Below are 17,826 nucleotides of genomic sequence, written 5' to 3' on the forward strand. Positions count from 1 at the left end.
CTCTTTCGGTGGCTCTTTGTAGGTGAAGCATATTCTCAGGTGGCACTGAAGCGTGGAGCTCTCGGTGAGAATGAAAAGCGACTGATGTAATAGAAAACACAGCACTAAAGTACATATACACAGTATTCCAATAAAATGATGCTCTTACTACAGTTTGCTGTGCAGTTAAAGAAAAAAACAAATACTGTATTGTATTTGATCAGCAGATACTCAGGGGCCCCTCTAAGTCCTCAGGCCCCTGTGCGTGGAAGGTTTGTTCAGTAATCTATCCATCGGTGCTGCTGATGTCACACATGATACTGTCTTTCTTCTTTGAACCTATGAAATATTCATCTGTTGGAACTTGTGCAGTGTATATGTTACATGTGTTTTCCTGATGATCAGATGTCGTCACTGTGCGGTTAGTTTAGGTTTGAGTTACGTGTGTGTGGTGTATGTGTGTGTGTGCAGATATCTTTGTGAGGACCTTTTTGAGCCTAGAACCTACAGAGTGAGGACATTTTTGGAAAGTTAGGACATTTGGCCTGGTCCTCACTTCCTGACCCACCTTTAATGGGCTGTTTGAGGGTTAAGACTTGGTTTCAGTGTTAATTAAGTTTGGGTTGGGGAAAGGATTAGGGTTAGGCTTTGTGATGGTTAAGGTTTGGGTATTATGTCAATGAGTGTCCTCACTGAGATAGATGTATAAACATTGTGTGTGTATTGCACTGCGGGGCTTTCTGAGTCTCTGATAAAAAAGGAAATCGATGTCCTCATCCTCAAATGTCTGTGGCCTCCCATTTCTCTCTCTCTGTTTGTCTGTGCTGTGTCTTTTATTACATCTCGCTGTCGCACGTTAATGGTCCCTAACACTGTTACTGTCCTTGCATACAACAAGGAGGGAGTGAGTGTGGCGTGTTTGTGTGTGTTTTTGGGGAAGATGATGAAAGCGAGCACTGGCAGAGGAGGAATGCATAATGGATGAGAGGAGGCGGGGGAGAAATGGGGGATGGAGGGGCGGAAGATGCCAGTTAAGGGGAAGACGTCTGTCCTCTGTGTCAGCCGGGATCAAACTGCAGACACATACACACACACACACACACACACACAGTTTGGTGTCTGGCTTTGTGTCTGCATGCATGTCTCATTTGCCTCGGCACGTCTGCATAGATTTCACACATTCTCATCTGTGTGTGTTGCTCAGTGCTGCTTCTCTGTTGGGAACTCACACAGTTTGATGGCAGCCTTTTGACAGCATGAACATTTCTAGTTATGTCTTGTTTCATCTGTGTATAACCCCATAGTGATTAGAATTAATTTAAATTGATCATCAGTTTTAGTAGCTTTATTTAACCAATAAACAGTCAGTGATTAAAAACCTATTTTGTGTCCTACACGGCCAATATTGCAATGCAACATAGCTCATTATACACAAAGGTGATAAAACATATTAGAACTGTTATGTTAGGCATAACAAGAACAACAGACAGAAATTAACAATGAACACAAAAACCAACACAACACCAACATCACACTTAACAATAACAAATCAGACTGTAACATTTATAATCACATTATGTACAGGCCAACAGTTGATTTTTTCTGTTTTTAAATAAAAGTTTAATTCCAGCCCTCAGCTTACCAGATGTTACGTTATTGTCACTTGCAAACTGCAGGTCCATCTCTCACATCCACCATCATACAGATGTTTTTATGATCAAAGTGAATACGTTCTAAATGATTTGTCTGTCACTCACCTGATTCTTTTTCTTTCTTTCTGTCATCCGTTATTATTCAAATATTGGACAGAGATGTTGAGGTGTTGTTTACAGCGTCCATGCTTCTTTTCACATTGTTACTTCGAAGCTCATGAACATATCCAAGTCTGAACAACCACTTCACAACTCAGGAGATGGGACCTTGAGAGGAGCATGTGAATGCACAAAGTTGGACGTCCAATTAGTGAGAAGAACCTGAACCTTTTAACTAAAACTACTGAGGCACTTTTAATTCCTCCTGTTTGGATCAAATTAAGGTCTTTTTCAATTAAAGAAAAAAAAAAGTTTTTTATTACGCTAGATTCTCTAATGTGATGGCTTGATGACTTTCTCTCTGGCGAGATGTCAGATACTCGCAGCTGTTTTTGGCCAGAACAACTCACTCACATTAGTCCTCACCTTTGGCTCTACAGACAATATTTCCTCCTACATATCAAACTCTGCAGTTTGTTATGTCTGTTGTTTCCTCAAAGGCCAGAAACCAACTGGAACAGTCTAGCAGAAATCTCCGCTGTGACGACGAACTGACACTTAAGAATAATTGTAGTCGGTCTGGTTTTAAAAGCACTGCAGCAGCATCAAGGCTCTTACACTAATTTTCCTTCTGAGTGAGGTTTCAGCTTCTTAGCTCTCAGCCAAGTCTCACATAAAACTTGTGTAATATTGTCTCTTTCAGAATATGAACAAGGACATTCTGTTTTTGACTGACAGCGATGTCAGGCGATGGCTGAATGTGTTTCTTTTCATGATCTGAAGACATTCAGAAAGAATGAGCAAATGAAGGACATGTTAGTCTACTTATTTTATGAAAAACTAAAATTGCTTTCATGAAATGTCTTTTATAATGATGAATTGTTTTGTGGACCAGATGAAATTTTGCTGTAAACTGGAGGGTCCCCACAGAGAAAACGCTCATCTAATGGGGTTCAGTACTTCTTCCAGTATTATCATCGTGTCCTAATGTGATGTGCATTTTCTCTAATTAGATCCCACAAGAGAAGCAGTCATGCTGCCTTGTATTTTACTGAGGAGAAAGATTTATTTAGTCAGTGTGTGTTTGCATAAATATTATATGTCCACAGCATTTCATCTAAAAAGGCTTCAGTTCTGGATGCAGCTGTGGCAGAAGTAGACATGTGAAGACAACAAAGTCCATTTATAATTCTGACAGCACGAGGACAGTTTGTTCCACATTAAACATGCAAACATGCAGATTAATAATACATTGTGGTGCATATCATTTATGCATATACTTTGTTTTATACGTATACTGTAGGAATGCAATTTGTGTTTGGCATCCTTTGGTGTTTCATACTCTTTGTTGTGAAGTGTGTGTGACCTTTGAACTTATTTGACTCTTGACTCGTGTCCTGGAAGTCAGGACTGAAGTGTTGGCTGTGTTAAGACTGAAGTTAGAGATGAGGACTCAGACAGGACATTATAGATTGGCAGAAGGTTTTGATGCCATATTAATAAATGGTTTCTGTGGGGTCTAAGAAATGTAAATCATCTGAATTTTGGGCCTAATAAGTTAAATATGTTAAAATATGACGTATTAGATCTTAAATATGTTCTTTTCTGTTAATTCTGTTAACGTTCATTTAACAACACTTCTGTTGTGCTTTATATACAGTTTTTTTAAGTGAAGTGTTTTAGCTGCATGCACAGTTTATAATGTCTCTGTGTTGTGGCTTTTTCTCAATGATACAGATATAAGCACACTGTAATAAAAAATAAAAATAAAAGATCCTATCAGAACTTACTGCAGTACAGATAGATACCTACTGTCTCTGCCTGGAGTTTGTAAGATGACATAGCATATAGGGTGTTATTCTCCACCTGGCTAATGTTCCTTGTACACATATATACGGACGTGTAAATAATTCTGGGACTCTGATATTCCTCAATGTCTGTCCTTATATTTCATTCATTATCAAAAGGACTTAAAATTTAAGGGGCTGGTCCATGAGTTCACCATCTCACGTGTGGATTCATGTTTATACTGTCATTAACAGTTAGTGCTGAGATGCCCAAATCAAATTGAACCTGGATGACTCTGACGCTGGTGTTGGGGACTCGACTTTGACTTAAACACTGAGGACCGGAGACTTGACTGCAGCGCTGCTTTATTTAAGAAGAGTGTGTACAGCTGACGTGCTGAAGTCTCACCATGCTGACATGTCTGTGTCTCTGTCTTTGCTCTTCCAGGAGATACTGAGTGGCTGCCAGGTCAGGAGCTGCCTTTATCCCCCTGGGACCTGGTCAGGAAGCCTCTGAGCCAGTGCATCACCGTCCGCCTCAAAGGTACAAAACTAATAACTGAGCCAGAACCAGAGAGGCCATCACTGATAGCAAATGCCTTGTTCACCAAAGTTTGGATTCATCTGTTATATTTGAAGTCATGAATCAGGATCTTCAAAATTATTATACATTAATGAGCATTTTTAATCTGAGTTACATCTGAATCAATACATTATTGATCTTGACATAGAGCAGCTCTCTCCTCTGGGATAATTAACATTGTATATCCAGGCATCCGGCATAAACACGTAGACGACTGATGTTCAGTGTTTCAAGTAGAGATGGAGTCAGAGGAAGGTCAGCTGAGCGTTCCCATTAAAGATTCAATGTACTGAGGACGTGTGACTGAGGTGAGGTACTGTTGTATCTGAAGGTACACAAGACAGTACATATACAAAAATATAATAATCCTTCCACAGAACAGCAACACTTCTCTCCATGCAGCACAAGCAAAGATTCATCCATAGACTGGATGTAATAGTGCAGTCAATGCTGAAGTGCCTTTGAGAAAACAACTGCACTGAATTTAAAACATCAGTGACCATTTTCATGTAGAGTTTATGATTTTATTCACTAGTCTTCTTCAAATTGTCATGATGTTCATTCATTTAATTTAGAGTGAGATAGATGACAGAAAGTACTGTCCAATGGCCGCGGGTCTCAGGTGAAGAGTTCTGCTAACAAACAGCAGTGGAATCATAACCTCCTTGGCCAAGGAAATGATCTGTTATATGAAATATTTGTATCTCAGAATAAAAAAATCAGATTTAGTCTTTTGATGAAGAATATGAGTTTAAACAATTTGGTGCAGATTCACGTAATCATTTTAGGCCTTGGTGGAGAAGTGTGCTCTACTGAGTGCCATTCAAGTTTTACATGATTTTATATGTGCGGAGAAAGGTTGGACGTTTCTCACAGTGTTGGTGATTATAGATGAGTCACAGCAGCAGCCTTGAGCGTCAGACAGTCTCGCTCCACAGATATTGGAATAATCTTTCTTACTGTCTGCTGCTGTGTTGTTGCTTCTGTTCCTTGAATTGCTTTATTTCTCGTCTGTGAGTCAGAAAAAAAAGAGTAAATAATACTTTGGCGCCATGAAAATCAGAGGGAGTCAACATCCATCTTGCTCTCCTCCTCCTCTTCTGTTCACTCCATCATAAATCCATTTTCTCTCTTTCTCTTTCTTCACCTCTGCCCCCATCTCAAGCTCATTTTCTCTCCGTTTGTCCGACCATTCTCCCTCAGAACAACTTTCATAAAGTGAGTCAGGGCTCGTGTAGGTGGCCTTGTGTTTGTGTGTGTGTGTGTGTGTGTGTGTGTGTGTGTGTGTGTGTGAGTGTGAGAGTGTGTGAGAGAGTGTGTGATGTCCTGACTCAGAGGTCCACATCGACATGCCTGTCCTTCTCCTGAACACCGTCACCATGTTGGCGAAGAGCCAGTGATTGTATGTTCAACTGTCTCTCAATGAAAATCAATCAAGGACGGATACAACAGCCAAAATAAATAAATTAAGTAATTGTTGTCCCAAGAGAAATTAAACTGAGTATCATAGTGTAAAAAGTTGTTCGTATTTATAACAATAAACTCCAGGCATTTTATCTCCCTGATGTTTTTTCTTTGTTTTCTTCTCCTTCGTCTCAACGTTTCCTCGAATTTCCTTAAATTCTATGTAATTTGACACTCTCAGACAGGCTCCCATTAAGAACCATGCAAATAAACACCAACTACCTTGACAAACCTGTCAAAGTATGACAGTCCTGCTGCACTAAATTTCACACAGTCATAAATATCAGCCCCCTGAATGTGCCTGATTGTTTTCATTAAGATTCATGGATACGTCTCTGGGAAATGTGTGAGAAAGTGAAAAAAGATTCTTGGGTCATTCCATTGATCAGGACCCACATCAACATTCAATTCAATTTAGTTTTATTTGTATAGCACCAAATCATAATACATTATCTCAAGGCACTTTACATAGAAGGTCAGGACCTTAAAATCGTATTAATATAGAGAAACCCAACAGTTCCCACAATGAGCAAGCACTTTGGCGACTGTGGAGAGAAAACTCCCTCAGCATTTATAAATTATGATCACTTTGGTTTACAGAGCTGAAAAAAACAACAACTGCCTATAGAGGCAACACAACTGAGTAATTTCTCCATAGTTAAAATTACGCAGTTCCTGCCAAAAGGTTTTAGAGAAAATTACAGAGCTGTAAAAGGAATCAGATTTGTCAACATGCTGCAAAAAGTATTATGGCCAGGTTTCAAAATTGGGGTGGAGGTTGTGTGAAACATGGAGGCTCTCTGACAGGTTGACGTGCTGCAGCCCACGACGATGATAAAGATGAAATTGCAGGCGTGTGGTCTTACTCATAGGAGGCACTGATTGTGCGTTGCCTTTGTTTTTCTTACACAAGCAAACAGCTGAGTGTTTTATGTGTCTCAGGAATCTGTGGAAAACAATTGATATAATCTGAAAAAAGAAGAAACAAGGCATTGAATGACTCAGATGTCAAAAAAACCTAATGCTGCATCAAAGATTCAAAAAATGTTTACCCTTTCGAACATTACGATAGAATTCATCTTTCTGGGAGAATGTGGCAAAAGGAGTTTTCACGTGGATCGTTGAGGAAGGACGAGCATGTGTGTGTGTGTTCTCAGGACGCAGAGTAGAACCTAATTGCTGTAATTCATCCGACTCACTGATATAAAGCTTTAAGAGCTATTAAGTGTGTAAATAACCCCACTGACCGCTCATTCTCTGCTCATTAATTGTTATATCGATGAAGTGCTTATGGTTTCTATGTTGCTCTGCTAAGAAGCATCTGAGGATGTACTCACAGCTGTTGCGTATCATTTGCTTTGATCCCGTGGAGTCAAACTCTGAGTTTCCTCTGTGTCCTTCTTCTTTGAAACATCTTATAGTTGATGACACCCAGCTTGTAAAGCAAAGTGGATCTGAGGATTTATATCTGTGTGTGTGTGTGTTTTTGACAGGTTTGTCTGAGTCCAGTCTCGATGAGTTGGCCCTGGAGTCTCTGTTCCCCCTGCCGCTGCTGCAAAATTACGTCCGCCTGGTATAAATCACACACATTCACGCAAACACTCACGCACAAAGGAGTGCGAGGGATTGAGGGATTAGATGAGTAACGTGTTGAAAAAACGTGGTGGGAGACAGAGGAATGCAGCAAGAGAATGATAAAAGAAAGAGGAGGAGGAGGAGAGGGAGATGAAGTGATAGACGGATGAAAGGAGACAGTGAGGGAAGGATTACTGTGCTATTTTCTAACCGCTACATTGCCCCCTGCTGGCTGTGAGCAGTGAAGAAACAATAGAGAAACAAAGACAAGATTTTAACGAGAGCAACATGAGAGCAAACAAAATCAGTGAACAGAACCGAACTGAAGAATCTCAGAGAGGACTTTTCATCCAGCAGAGCTCCAGTCCCACTTTACATGAGCAACTCAGATTTTTGACTGTAAGATGATGCTTTCATCCACATTGATGTGAGAGTCTGATCTCACTGGAAAATATGCGGCAGGCGACTGACTGAAGCAAGTCTGTGCCTCAGCTGCCCTGTTGTTAATGAATCCATTATATCATTTATTCCATTTAATCATTTCCATTTAAGATGACAAATGCACTTGGCACGTTAGTGAAGCTGCCACAAAGATGTCTCACTATAAACAGTTAAAGATTCAACAACAATGTATGTTTGGGAAGTTTCTATTCCTGCAGCTGATTATTTTTTATAGACTCACCGATTGATGAGCTAATTGTGTCATCACTGTTCGACAGCTAGTTAAGACATTAAATATGCAGTTAAAATAATCTAATCAGGGGCTAATTTCTTCTTACATTGTCGACATAACCATCCATTAACTCAAACCCTTATCCTTTGAGAGTTTTGGGGGAGCTAGAACCAATCCCTGCTGACATTGGGCCAGAGGTGGGGTATATACCCTGGACAGGTTGCCGACATAGAGACAAGCAACCATTCACACCTATTGTCCACTTAAGCTGTCTTCTGACATGAACTCCAGAGAATGTCCAGACAATGAGGTGTGGAGTTTCTCAGGAGTTTGCCTTATAGACATGAAGAAGGCAGGAGGAGATTCTGTGCTCATAAATGTTCATAGATGCAGTGTTCACAAGTTTTTGTTTATAGCATGCAAACTCCACACAGAAAGACCCTGACTGAACCAGAAACCAGCAATCAATGAATCCTCCTCTTAATACAGCAGCCCATTACGTTTGAAGAAGTTAGAGCTTTTCATTATCATTATTATTCTAACTATTAGCACATGTCTCTTCCTGTATCCAGGTGGAACAGTATGGAAACCTCATCTTTCACGGGCTGGAGGGCAGCTGTCAGGAGTACATCGCCAGGCTGGTGGCTCACTGCATCAAGGTGCGTCCCATAAACACTGATCCACAAGTGTCCGCATGACTGAGCGCGAGGAAATAATTCATACCTGATTTTTTTTAAGTGGATATACTATACAAAATAAATAATTGTACCAATAATGTACCAATACATACAGATAATATGCATAAGTATTATTGCATCGTTATTGCACCAAATAAAAGGTCCCACAGTGTTATTGCACGTGGCCTGCAGCTGAAGTGACACATGATTGAGTCAGATATTTACATTTGCATTTATCATTGCGAATTTGGAGCTGTTGTGATGCAATGGAACTGAAATGTCATGCAAAAAGCAAAGCACATTTTTTGTAATATCACCACACTATGATGAAACATGGTGCAGGTCAGCCATTGGTCCAGTCCTGCTACACTGCAGTGTGTCCACAGCTCAGGGACTCACACGGAGACGTGATGAACCGATAACACATCATGACACATTTTATATTTTAGTCTGACAAACTGTCAGATGTAAATGTGTTTGTGTTTTTATGAAAGACTGATAGAACCACTGCAGCGTTTAGTCTGAGGTGTTACTATGGTACAAGTACAAAATATGCAAATGAAAAGTTAAAAATACATCTGGGGTGTGGGACACACCAGTAATGACTTACTTCAAACCACACCCAAAAATAACATCGAATATATAAAATGTAAAACATACAGACTCTTCAGTATAATGTCACAGAATTCTGATATGAACAGATAAAGATTGAATCCCTTCAGGTCAATCCCTGACCTGTTTATAAAGACACATACATCTTTTATAGTATATTTGCTGTTAAGTAAAATAAATAGAATGGACTCAGCTCTAGAAATGTGTAGCTTTACCTTTTCACTTTTTGTTTTACCTTTTCACTGTTGCTTTTCTCGTGTCGTGCATTTAAGTAACATTAATTTCGCACCCAAAATTAGGGAGACACAACTAAAAACTACTATTCTAATATAACAGTCCTACAGTAAATCCTCCCTTCATGGTGGTTATGATGTTCAGCTCAGATCAATTGTATGATCAATTCAGAGGCTGCATGATGTTCACCTGTTTTACATCGTGGAAAGACGAGTCTGCTGTTTAGCATAGCTTCATCGAGTAGAATGGAGTAACAAAACCTACACAGTACAGTATAACAGCAGCTTGCCAAAAGAACATACAGTCGAAACGACACAAACATTATAACCTTCTTGAGGAGAGACTGTATGAGTTGTAGCCAGGTGTTCCTAATAAAGTGACTCTATATGAAACAGAGGAAACTGTATCAGCAGCTGGATCTTAGCTGGTGATAGAAAAGCCCTTTGTGCTCATTCAAATTCTCCTCTTGCTCCATTTTTCTCTGCGCATAGTAGTAGTAGTAAATTTCCTTTTGTTTCCATGACAACGCGCTCCCTCCTCGCCTCCCTCTTGTCACTCATCGCCACCTTCCCCTGCCCTCTCTGTTTCCGTCTTCCAGTCCAAGCAGGAGACAGGGGGGCTCGGCTGTGACGTGGTTAGGGTGGAGGTGGAGGAAAGCCTGACCAAAGAGCAGCTGCTGGAGGCTTTCATCACCTGTGGTAATAATACACACACACACACACACACACACACTACACATGCATTTACAGGATTCACACTGCAGCAGCAGCAGCAGCAATGTGACTTTACAGTTGTGTTGATTTTTCGACACACTCATTCAGAGCTGAAATGATTCATTGTTGACATTTTATTGACCTAAGGATTAGGATTAATTAAATTACCAGTAGATTCATTGATAATGAAAATGATTTTACTGGAGGAGTGGCCATGAAAAATCCACCGAAATTCTAATAATAAAATTTACATCAAACTCCAAGTTTGAATTAGGACATTTAATAACAAATCTTTTGAAAACAGCTCTATTTACATCATAAGGATGTATAACCAGTGAAAGTCAAATGATAGGACATGTTGTACAGTACAATTATCAATAGCTTTTACAAACTGTCCATCTAGAGTCATATATATGAAAGCTAAGTGCTGAACACTTTAAAGACCCTATAGTAAATACTATTCACAGTCATCGATCCACATGTAATCCACACTAGCAGGTACAAAGAGGGAATGAGAGGTTACTTTTTGTATAATAAGAACCTTCCATTAACCTTTTGAGATTTCAACAAAATAAAACTTTGTGTGCACAGAAACAACTACAGTACAACTGGTATGAAGAAACTACAAGTATAGTGCTGGTATCTGCATCATGAGAACACTTAATACACATCGGAAATGGTGTTTGTCAAAGGCAGCTAAAAACATTGAACTAAACAATATCTGAAATGTACTCACAGAGCTACTGTTTTTATTTAATCATGTGAAGTAAACCAGACAAAATACTGTTGAAAAAAAAGCTCCCACTAGTAGACCATCTAAACACCCATAAAGTTTTTACCATCCTCCATGTTAACATCTGCTCTAATTGCTGCCCGAGTGCATATGAGAGTGCACTGCTGCACAATACCAGTGCTCATCATACAAATACTAGGTCTACCTCAGCACCAGACTAATCCCACACCATCTGGACATCTTCAGTTCTGTTCAGACCACGTAGTACTATATTCACATATAGATTGTCTTTAACACTGAAAACATCGAAAAGAAATGTTGGGTTTTCATAGGAGTACAGGAGTTTTATTGGAATATTTAACCACCATTACTTCTTTTATTGATAAACAGCTTCCTTTAAATCCACAACTGTAACATGACCAAAGTCTAAATTAAAATCTCCTCTACCCCCCTCTCTTCTACCTGTGTCAGGTTTCCTCGTGCCGGCACTGGGTTTGGGGGCGGGGCTTCCACCTGGTCACACTGGTCGCTGTGTGGTCGTGCTCTTGGAGGGACTGGAGAAGGCTTCATCTCTTACAGGGCTGCTGGGAGACCTCTGCCACAGTCTGGACAACAGGGGCTCTGCTGCACCGCTGCTCCTGAACACTGGTACGACTGCAGCCGGGGCCTGAGGCAGATGCAGCTCTTAGTGTTTGTGTGTAATAATTACGTCAATATTGTGTTGCATGAATGGGGAGAATTGGTGAAGGTAGCTTTCAGCATCAGTCATTAGGGGCACGAAAGTGAAAAATATCCAAAAACTGCACTTAACACATTGTGTTTTCAGCAGGATGCTTGAACCTTCAGTGCTTTTAAGGCTTTTCATGACCCACAAATACTCTGTAGAAGCAGCTTTAAAATTGTCTATCTGAACCACATAATTCACATGTGTTACTCTAACCAATGCTGAAATGACTCTTATTTTTCTGACATTCTCTATTACACGTGGCATCTATTGCATTTCTGTCCGTCCTGGGAGAGGGATCCCTCACATGTGACTCTCTCTGAGCTTTCTATGTTATTTTTCCCCGTTAAAGGGTTATTTTAGTAGTTTCTCCTTCCTCTTGTTGAGGGCTAAGCACAGAGGGTGTCACACCTTGTTAAAGCCCTATGAGACAAATTGTGATTTGTGAATATGGGCTGAACAAATAGAATTTGATTGATTGATTTTAAATGATTTGTAGAGGGAAAAAAAGATTTTACTTGAGGAGAGATAGAGAAATTCAGATGACCTTAATAAGAAGTAGACACAGATCAGTTTAATTTCTTGAGCCCTTCTAGATGGCCACATTTTGGCATGAAAATAATAAGGTTACTCTTTAGGTTTCTTTTTGCTCAGAATAAGAAGAACCAAAGTTAAACCAAAGTTACAAAAGCACATACATTGGTAGAAATGTAGCTATTTGGTAAAAGTTTGCTTTGCTCAGATTGAATCACGAGCTTTCAGGCAAAGTATAATTTGACATGGTTGTCTGACGACTGACAATATTTAAAAAGATTAATGGAACTGTAATATAACGAAACACTGATCAATGAAATATTGATTTAAGTATTTAGATTTATCTGTCATTCAAGTTACCATAATCTACAAAAGTTATAATTCAGTAAAATGTCCTCTCATATATCGATTGTCATGTGAAGGCAGTTTCCACAAGAATAGGGACTTAAATGCTTCACAGTGAAATATCAAATCATATTTGCTGTAAAATGAAGCAGCAGAACCAGAGAAATAATGTGCTAAATATACAAGATTGGTCTTTGTCACTGATGTTATCTCAAACCTGTTTCACTCTTTTTTTCCTCGTTCAGGTCCCCACCATTTCTGTGAGGACAGTTTTTTAATTGCCACGTTGTCAAAGCCAAGGCTGCAGGGGTCCGAGCTCCGCCTCCAGCAACATTTCCGCTGGGTGACTCTTCGCTGGGACCAGGAGCCGCTGCAAGGCCTGCTGGGAAGGCACCTTCGCAGGAAGCTGCTCCACAAGGTCAGTCCCAAGTTTTAGAGGCATTTGGCTCAATCGATTGTGATGCATATTGTGTTCAGTGCTGCTAAATGTCAAGTAACAAATTGTGAATCTGTCAGAAAGGACTTTCCTCTTAGGTCTTGGATCTCTTGGATAGAAAATATGTTTATTCTATTTTAGTTCTGTCTCCTGGTTCATTTCCATCTTTTCTACAGAAACAAGTGTTGGATGGTTAAAATAACAGAATCAAAGATAATGATTTATAAAGTAATTTGCTGAATGGAGCCTGGAATAGCGATCTCTGTTTTAGTCAGTATTTCTAATGAGTGCTTTAACTCTGAGATGGAGCATTATTGGCAAGAGAGTTTCTGAGAATACATAACAAACTGTTTGCTTCCATGTCGTCAGGCAGACAAGGTTTAATTACTCCAACTGTGGAGCACGTCCACAGTGTTCCTCCTCTTTTGTTCTCTTACTGTTTCCCTTCAGTGAAGTGTTGCAGCCTCAGGATAAAATCAAAAAAGCAAAACATTTAATTCTCCGTCTCTGCCTTAGATGGGGACTGGTGTTTGGACACCGGACGGCGTCATGGAGCGCTCGGTGCTGTGGGTGAGCCAGGTTTGGCAGCAGCTCAACGCGTGTCTGTCCCGTCTGGGTACCCATGAGGCTTTGCTGGGCCCGCAGCTCTTCCTGTCCTGCCCTGTGGTCCCTAACAACACACAGGCAGTCGTCAGGTGTGTGTCTATTTGTGGGCTGATTGTTTTGAATCAGTCCTAGTAAAACATATTATTCTGCAGTGTTGGCGTGGATTAATTCCAGATGAAAACATGTTCTGATATCAGTATTTCAGATTTAGTTTATGTGATTCAGGTTGAGAGCAGGACTTTCAAAAGAACTTCATTAGCGAGCAGATGGATTTGAACAGCTCAATTATCTTGAGCTATAACAGAGCTCCATATATAATGATAGGTCTTTTTACATTTGACTTCTTTTGTTTATAAAATGACAGGAAATTATAAAAATACTAATTATGTTCAGGAGCTCAATGTGACCAAGAGTAGTAGCCAAAACTAAAGCTATTCACTTTACAATGGTACTATATATAACAAAAAAAACTACACCCAGAACATACAGCCAGGAAATATTTTGCATTTTGATTAATTTCAAATTCTTTGATTTAATAATTGTATATAATATTAATAATGTACTAATATTGTTTTGTTTTTTTAAATTTATTACCTTTTTTCAGATTTAGTAATTAGCTAAAATAACTACTGTTTCTGCATTCAAAACAGCCCCTCCCTCACTTGTCCTCTCTCTACAATGGGAATGAATACAGTCAGTATTCACTTACAGGTCAAATGACTCTGCAGTATTAACAGGTTTTTATTGGCTCGGCAGTGATGGAAACATGACACCTGGGTGTACACGCTCTTTTCTTATCTTCTTTATTTTGGCATTCTAGATACAAATGCTGCAATGCAACATGCAATGCCTGTGCAACATTAGGACACACATTCAACTTTAAAGGGTAAAATAACGCACAAATAAATATCCATAAATAGTCATGAAAGTATGTGTGCTTATTGTTTTGAACGTCTTGGGAATAAAACGTTTTTTTTGTCTGCATTTCAAAGGTCAGCTTATACTTGCTCATTTTGTGTGAAAGAGGTACAAGGTATAATGTATACTATGTTTAACAGTGATGCTGCCCAGAGTCCAAACTCTGAACTGAATTGAAGCAACAACTGTTCTCTCAAGCTGCTTCATGTAACTTAAAGGGATAGTTCACAGAAAAACTAAAATTTTTCTGTGAAACTAAGGATCCAAACTGCTACAAAAATAGTAGTAATCACATGAGTAATTTTAGGATATTTACCTGGTGTGACAACTCAGCTCACCATCTTGGAATAATGTGTTTCTCTGCTTCTTCACATTCCTTTGACAATGAATGCAGCATAATACAACCTGTGTCGAGTGAGAACCAGTCAGGACACTCAGTCTGACTATGAGCGTGTGTGTGCGTGTGTGTGTGTTAATAGGTGGCTGGCTCGGCTCTGGAATGCCGTGGTTGTCCCCCGCGTGGAAGAAGCCATCATTTCCCGGGTAACAGCCAAGCGTTCCTCCGCCTCCTCCAGCACCACCTCCTCTTCCTCATCACCAGTGTCGCAGCGACCGTCTCCTAGCAACTGTGGGCTGACTGCCGGGCAGCAGGCAGTTGTGAAAGCCGCTCTCAGCATCGTGGTCAACAAAGCTGTTCTCCTGGGTTGCCCTCTGCCTCGACACGGTGTGTGTGGATACGTTCATTAACACTTAGGAATGACTCAGTGAAAAACACAAAAGAGAGAGATGTGACTGCAGGGAAAAGAAAAGACGGTGATATATATTTTTTTCCTTCATGTTCCTCAGAAATTGACAGATACCTCCTGGAGTTTCGGGGTGGGACCCTCCCTCTGTCCGCCATCGGCTCCTTTAAAGGAAGCAGCGGTGGAGGAGGCAGAAAGGGACGGGAAGGCAGCAAGTTGAGACGATCCAACACCAGCCCGCGCAAGAAGGGAAGCCCCGCCTTAAACTGGAGCTGTGGTGGTTCCTTCAGAGAGGGTAAGATGGCTGCTCCGCCTGTAGTGATAACAAGCTGCGTCGGGGGTATGATCCTCTGAAGGACCATGAGCCAGTGTCCTTCAGACGACCTCAAGTCACACTGAACCTACAGCTCCACAGAGATCAAAGCCACTCCTACACAGTGATGGATGACAAGTTACTGCATTTACCCCAAGTACTGTAATTAGGCACAAGTTTGAGGTATTTGTACCTTGAATCTTCATAGTATTCTACTTAATTTTCTGATTACTTCATTTATCTGACAGATATTACTCACTTAAAAATCAAATCAAATCAAATTTTATTTGTATAATGAATGACAAAATGATTACAGTAGCAGTGGTAAGCAGTAGTGGTAATATATATAGTGGTGGGTTATAACAATGCTACGATAATATACATGTTAATATTAATGTCATAGAATTCTGACTAATATTAACAGTAATATTAACAGTAGTGGTGGCTGTCAGGCAGGGCCATGGCAGTAGTGGCAACCACGATCCATGACCTGGGAGCAGCATTGATCCATGAGAACCTGCCGGACGAAAAGAGAACACAAACTCCGGGGAAGAAGATGATGACTTGACATAAGCTTCTAAAAACAGCATTGAAGATCAAACCAGTAATGGACAGTAGAGATGAAACACTGAGAAAATGTTGTCTCACAATTATAGTAATAATTATATATGACCATAATTATCATGGTATTTTAAAATGTGCTGAAATGTTCTGGTAGGGACGGCCTCTTCCAAATGACCAATTTGTAGTGCAATATGTAGAGGAGTAGAAAGTACACATATTTGCTGATATATGGAACAGTACCAACCAAATCATTTTGGTAATCCTGGTACAACTAAACAACAGGAATTTTACCATGGTAGTCTGTGAAAGTAATTAAGACTGTAACCCACTCAGAATTATCAGAGTAACAGACATAGTTTGTGTAAAGTCTTTTCTCATATGTATTTAATCAGTGCTGGAACTACAATTAATAGAATGACATTCAACCCAGTTGTATCAGACATCTATCCATCTATCCATCCATCCATCCATCCATCCATCTATCCAGCCATTATCTATACCACTTACCCTTCATCCTTATCCCTGAGGGTCAGGGGAGCCAGTCCCAGCTGACATTGTGTGAGAGGTGTGGTACAGCCTGGACAGGTCACCAGCGTATCACAGGACTGACATATAGACAAAGCAACCATTCATCAGTCATCACCAACACTGTGAACATACATAATGAACAGTTTCTAGTTAGGGTGAATGTGAAAATATTGTTGAACTGACCCTTTACAGTCTCATGTCCTAATACAGGTGTTTATTTATTCTTTTGATTGCAGGGTCACTGTCCAACACTGATGTCAGCTTCATCGCCAACGGCAAAGTCCAAAGGTTTGTATTTTGTTTACATATCATAATATAATGCAGCAGCAGCAGCAGGAAGGGACTGTGGTGGTGGGAAGTGTCACACAATAGTAAGACAGAGCAGCCAGCAGAGGGCAGGCTTGTCTCACCGATGTGAGTCTGTTCCATTAATAAAACAAAGATACTGTAGCGATGAGCGTGTTCAGTGGATTAACTAATGAAGTGTGATGTAATAAATGTGATTGAATATATTGTGATGGTGTGTGTGTGTGTTTTCAGAGAACCTGTAGGTCTGTCTGTCTTCACTGATGATGAGACTGATTTGATCAGAGAGCTGCAGACCATGTGCTCCAGCAAGTCCGAGCCAGACATCAGCAAGGTCAGCACACAAACACACACACACATTTCTGTGTCATATCTGTAGTTGTCTTGTTGTGATTAAAATATATAGCACTAGTTTCAGCTATAAACATTTTTGTTTGTATCTGCAGCTCCCCTCGGAGCCTCACAGTGAGTTTCAGCCTGTTGTTTATCTCTGCTGACCACAACTTCTCAGGCATCAGTCCAGAGAAAAGGCCACTGCATTGCCGGACATGATTCCAAATAATAGCAATGTTTCTCTGCTGGATGTGAAAGTTTGAAATAATAATTTAAAGAATCCTATGATATGTTAATGTTAGGTTCATTTTCTGTGTTTTTATAAGTTAGCGGATTTTATATAGATACAATATTCTCCCTTTATAGCTGTGTAAATACATTCAAACAGACCATAGGTCAGACTGATCTCTACGCTCAATGACAGAAAAATACGTCATAAGTGACGATGATCACTGTGCGTCGCCCAGTTAAAAAATAAATAAAACTGCGCTGCCGCTGAGAAGCGGCCAAACACTCAGCAACTATTAGATCACTTGTTTTGACTCATTGCTGTCATCATTTCAAATTTAGAGTGTGTGTGCGTGTGTGCGTGCGTGCGTGCGTGCGTGCGTGCGTGCGTGCGTGCGTGTAGCATGGGAATGACATTGGACTTGAACTCCTGGACTGTTTGAGATGAACATCAGACGTATCTGTTT

General features: G+C 40.2%; 1 protein-coding gene across 1 annotated transcript in view; it reads left to right on the top strand.

Moving 5' to 3' along the window:
• The window catches only part of cttnbp2 (cortactin binding protein 2), an 84,697-nt gene that overhangs the window by 63,714 nt on the left and 3,157 nt on the right, over positions 1-17,826 (top strand). The window contains exons 11-21 of the mRNA XM_020079018.2: positions 3,966-4,061; positions 7,058-7,137; positions 8,385-8,471; positions 9,934-10,033; positions 11,253-11,429; positions 12,630-12,802; positions 13,337-13,515; positions 14,824-15,068; positions 15,191-15,382; positions 16,729-16,780; positions 17,033-17,132. Of these exons, the coding sequence (XP_019934577.2) occupies positions 3,966-4,061; positions 7,058-7,137; positions 8,385-8,471; positions 9,934-10,033; positions 11,253-11,429; positions 12,630-12,802; positions 13,337-13,515; positions 14,824-15,068; positions 15,191-15,382; positions 16,729-16,780; positions 17,033-17,132 (1,481 nt within the window). The remainder of the gene's footprint in view (positions 1-3,965; positions 4,062-7,057; positions 7,138-8,384; positions 8,472-9,933; positions 10,034-11,252; positions 11,430-12,629; positions 12,803-13,336; positions 13,516-14,823; positions 15,069-15,190; positions 15,383-16,728; positions 16,781-17,032; positions 17,133-17,826) is intronic.

The sequence above is a fragment of the Paralichthys olivaceus genome, chromosome 7, assembly GCF_024713975.1.
Source record: "Paralichthys olivaceus isolate ysfri-2021 chromosome 7, ASM2471397v2, whole genome shotgun sequence".
Lineage (NCBI taxonomy): Eukaryota > Metazoa > Chordata > Actinopteri > Pleuronectiformes > Paralichthyidae > Paralichthys > Paralichthys olivaceus.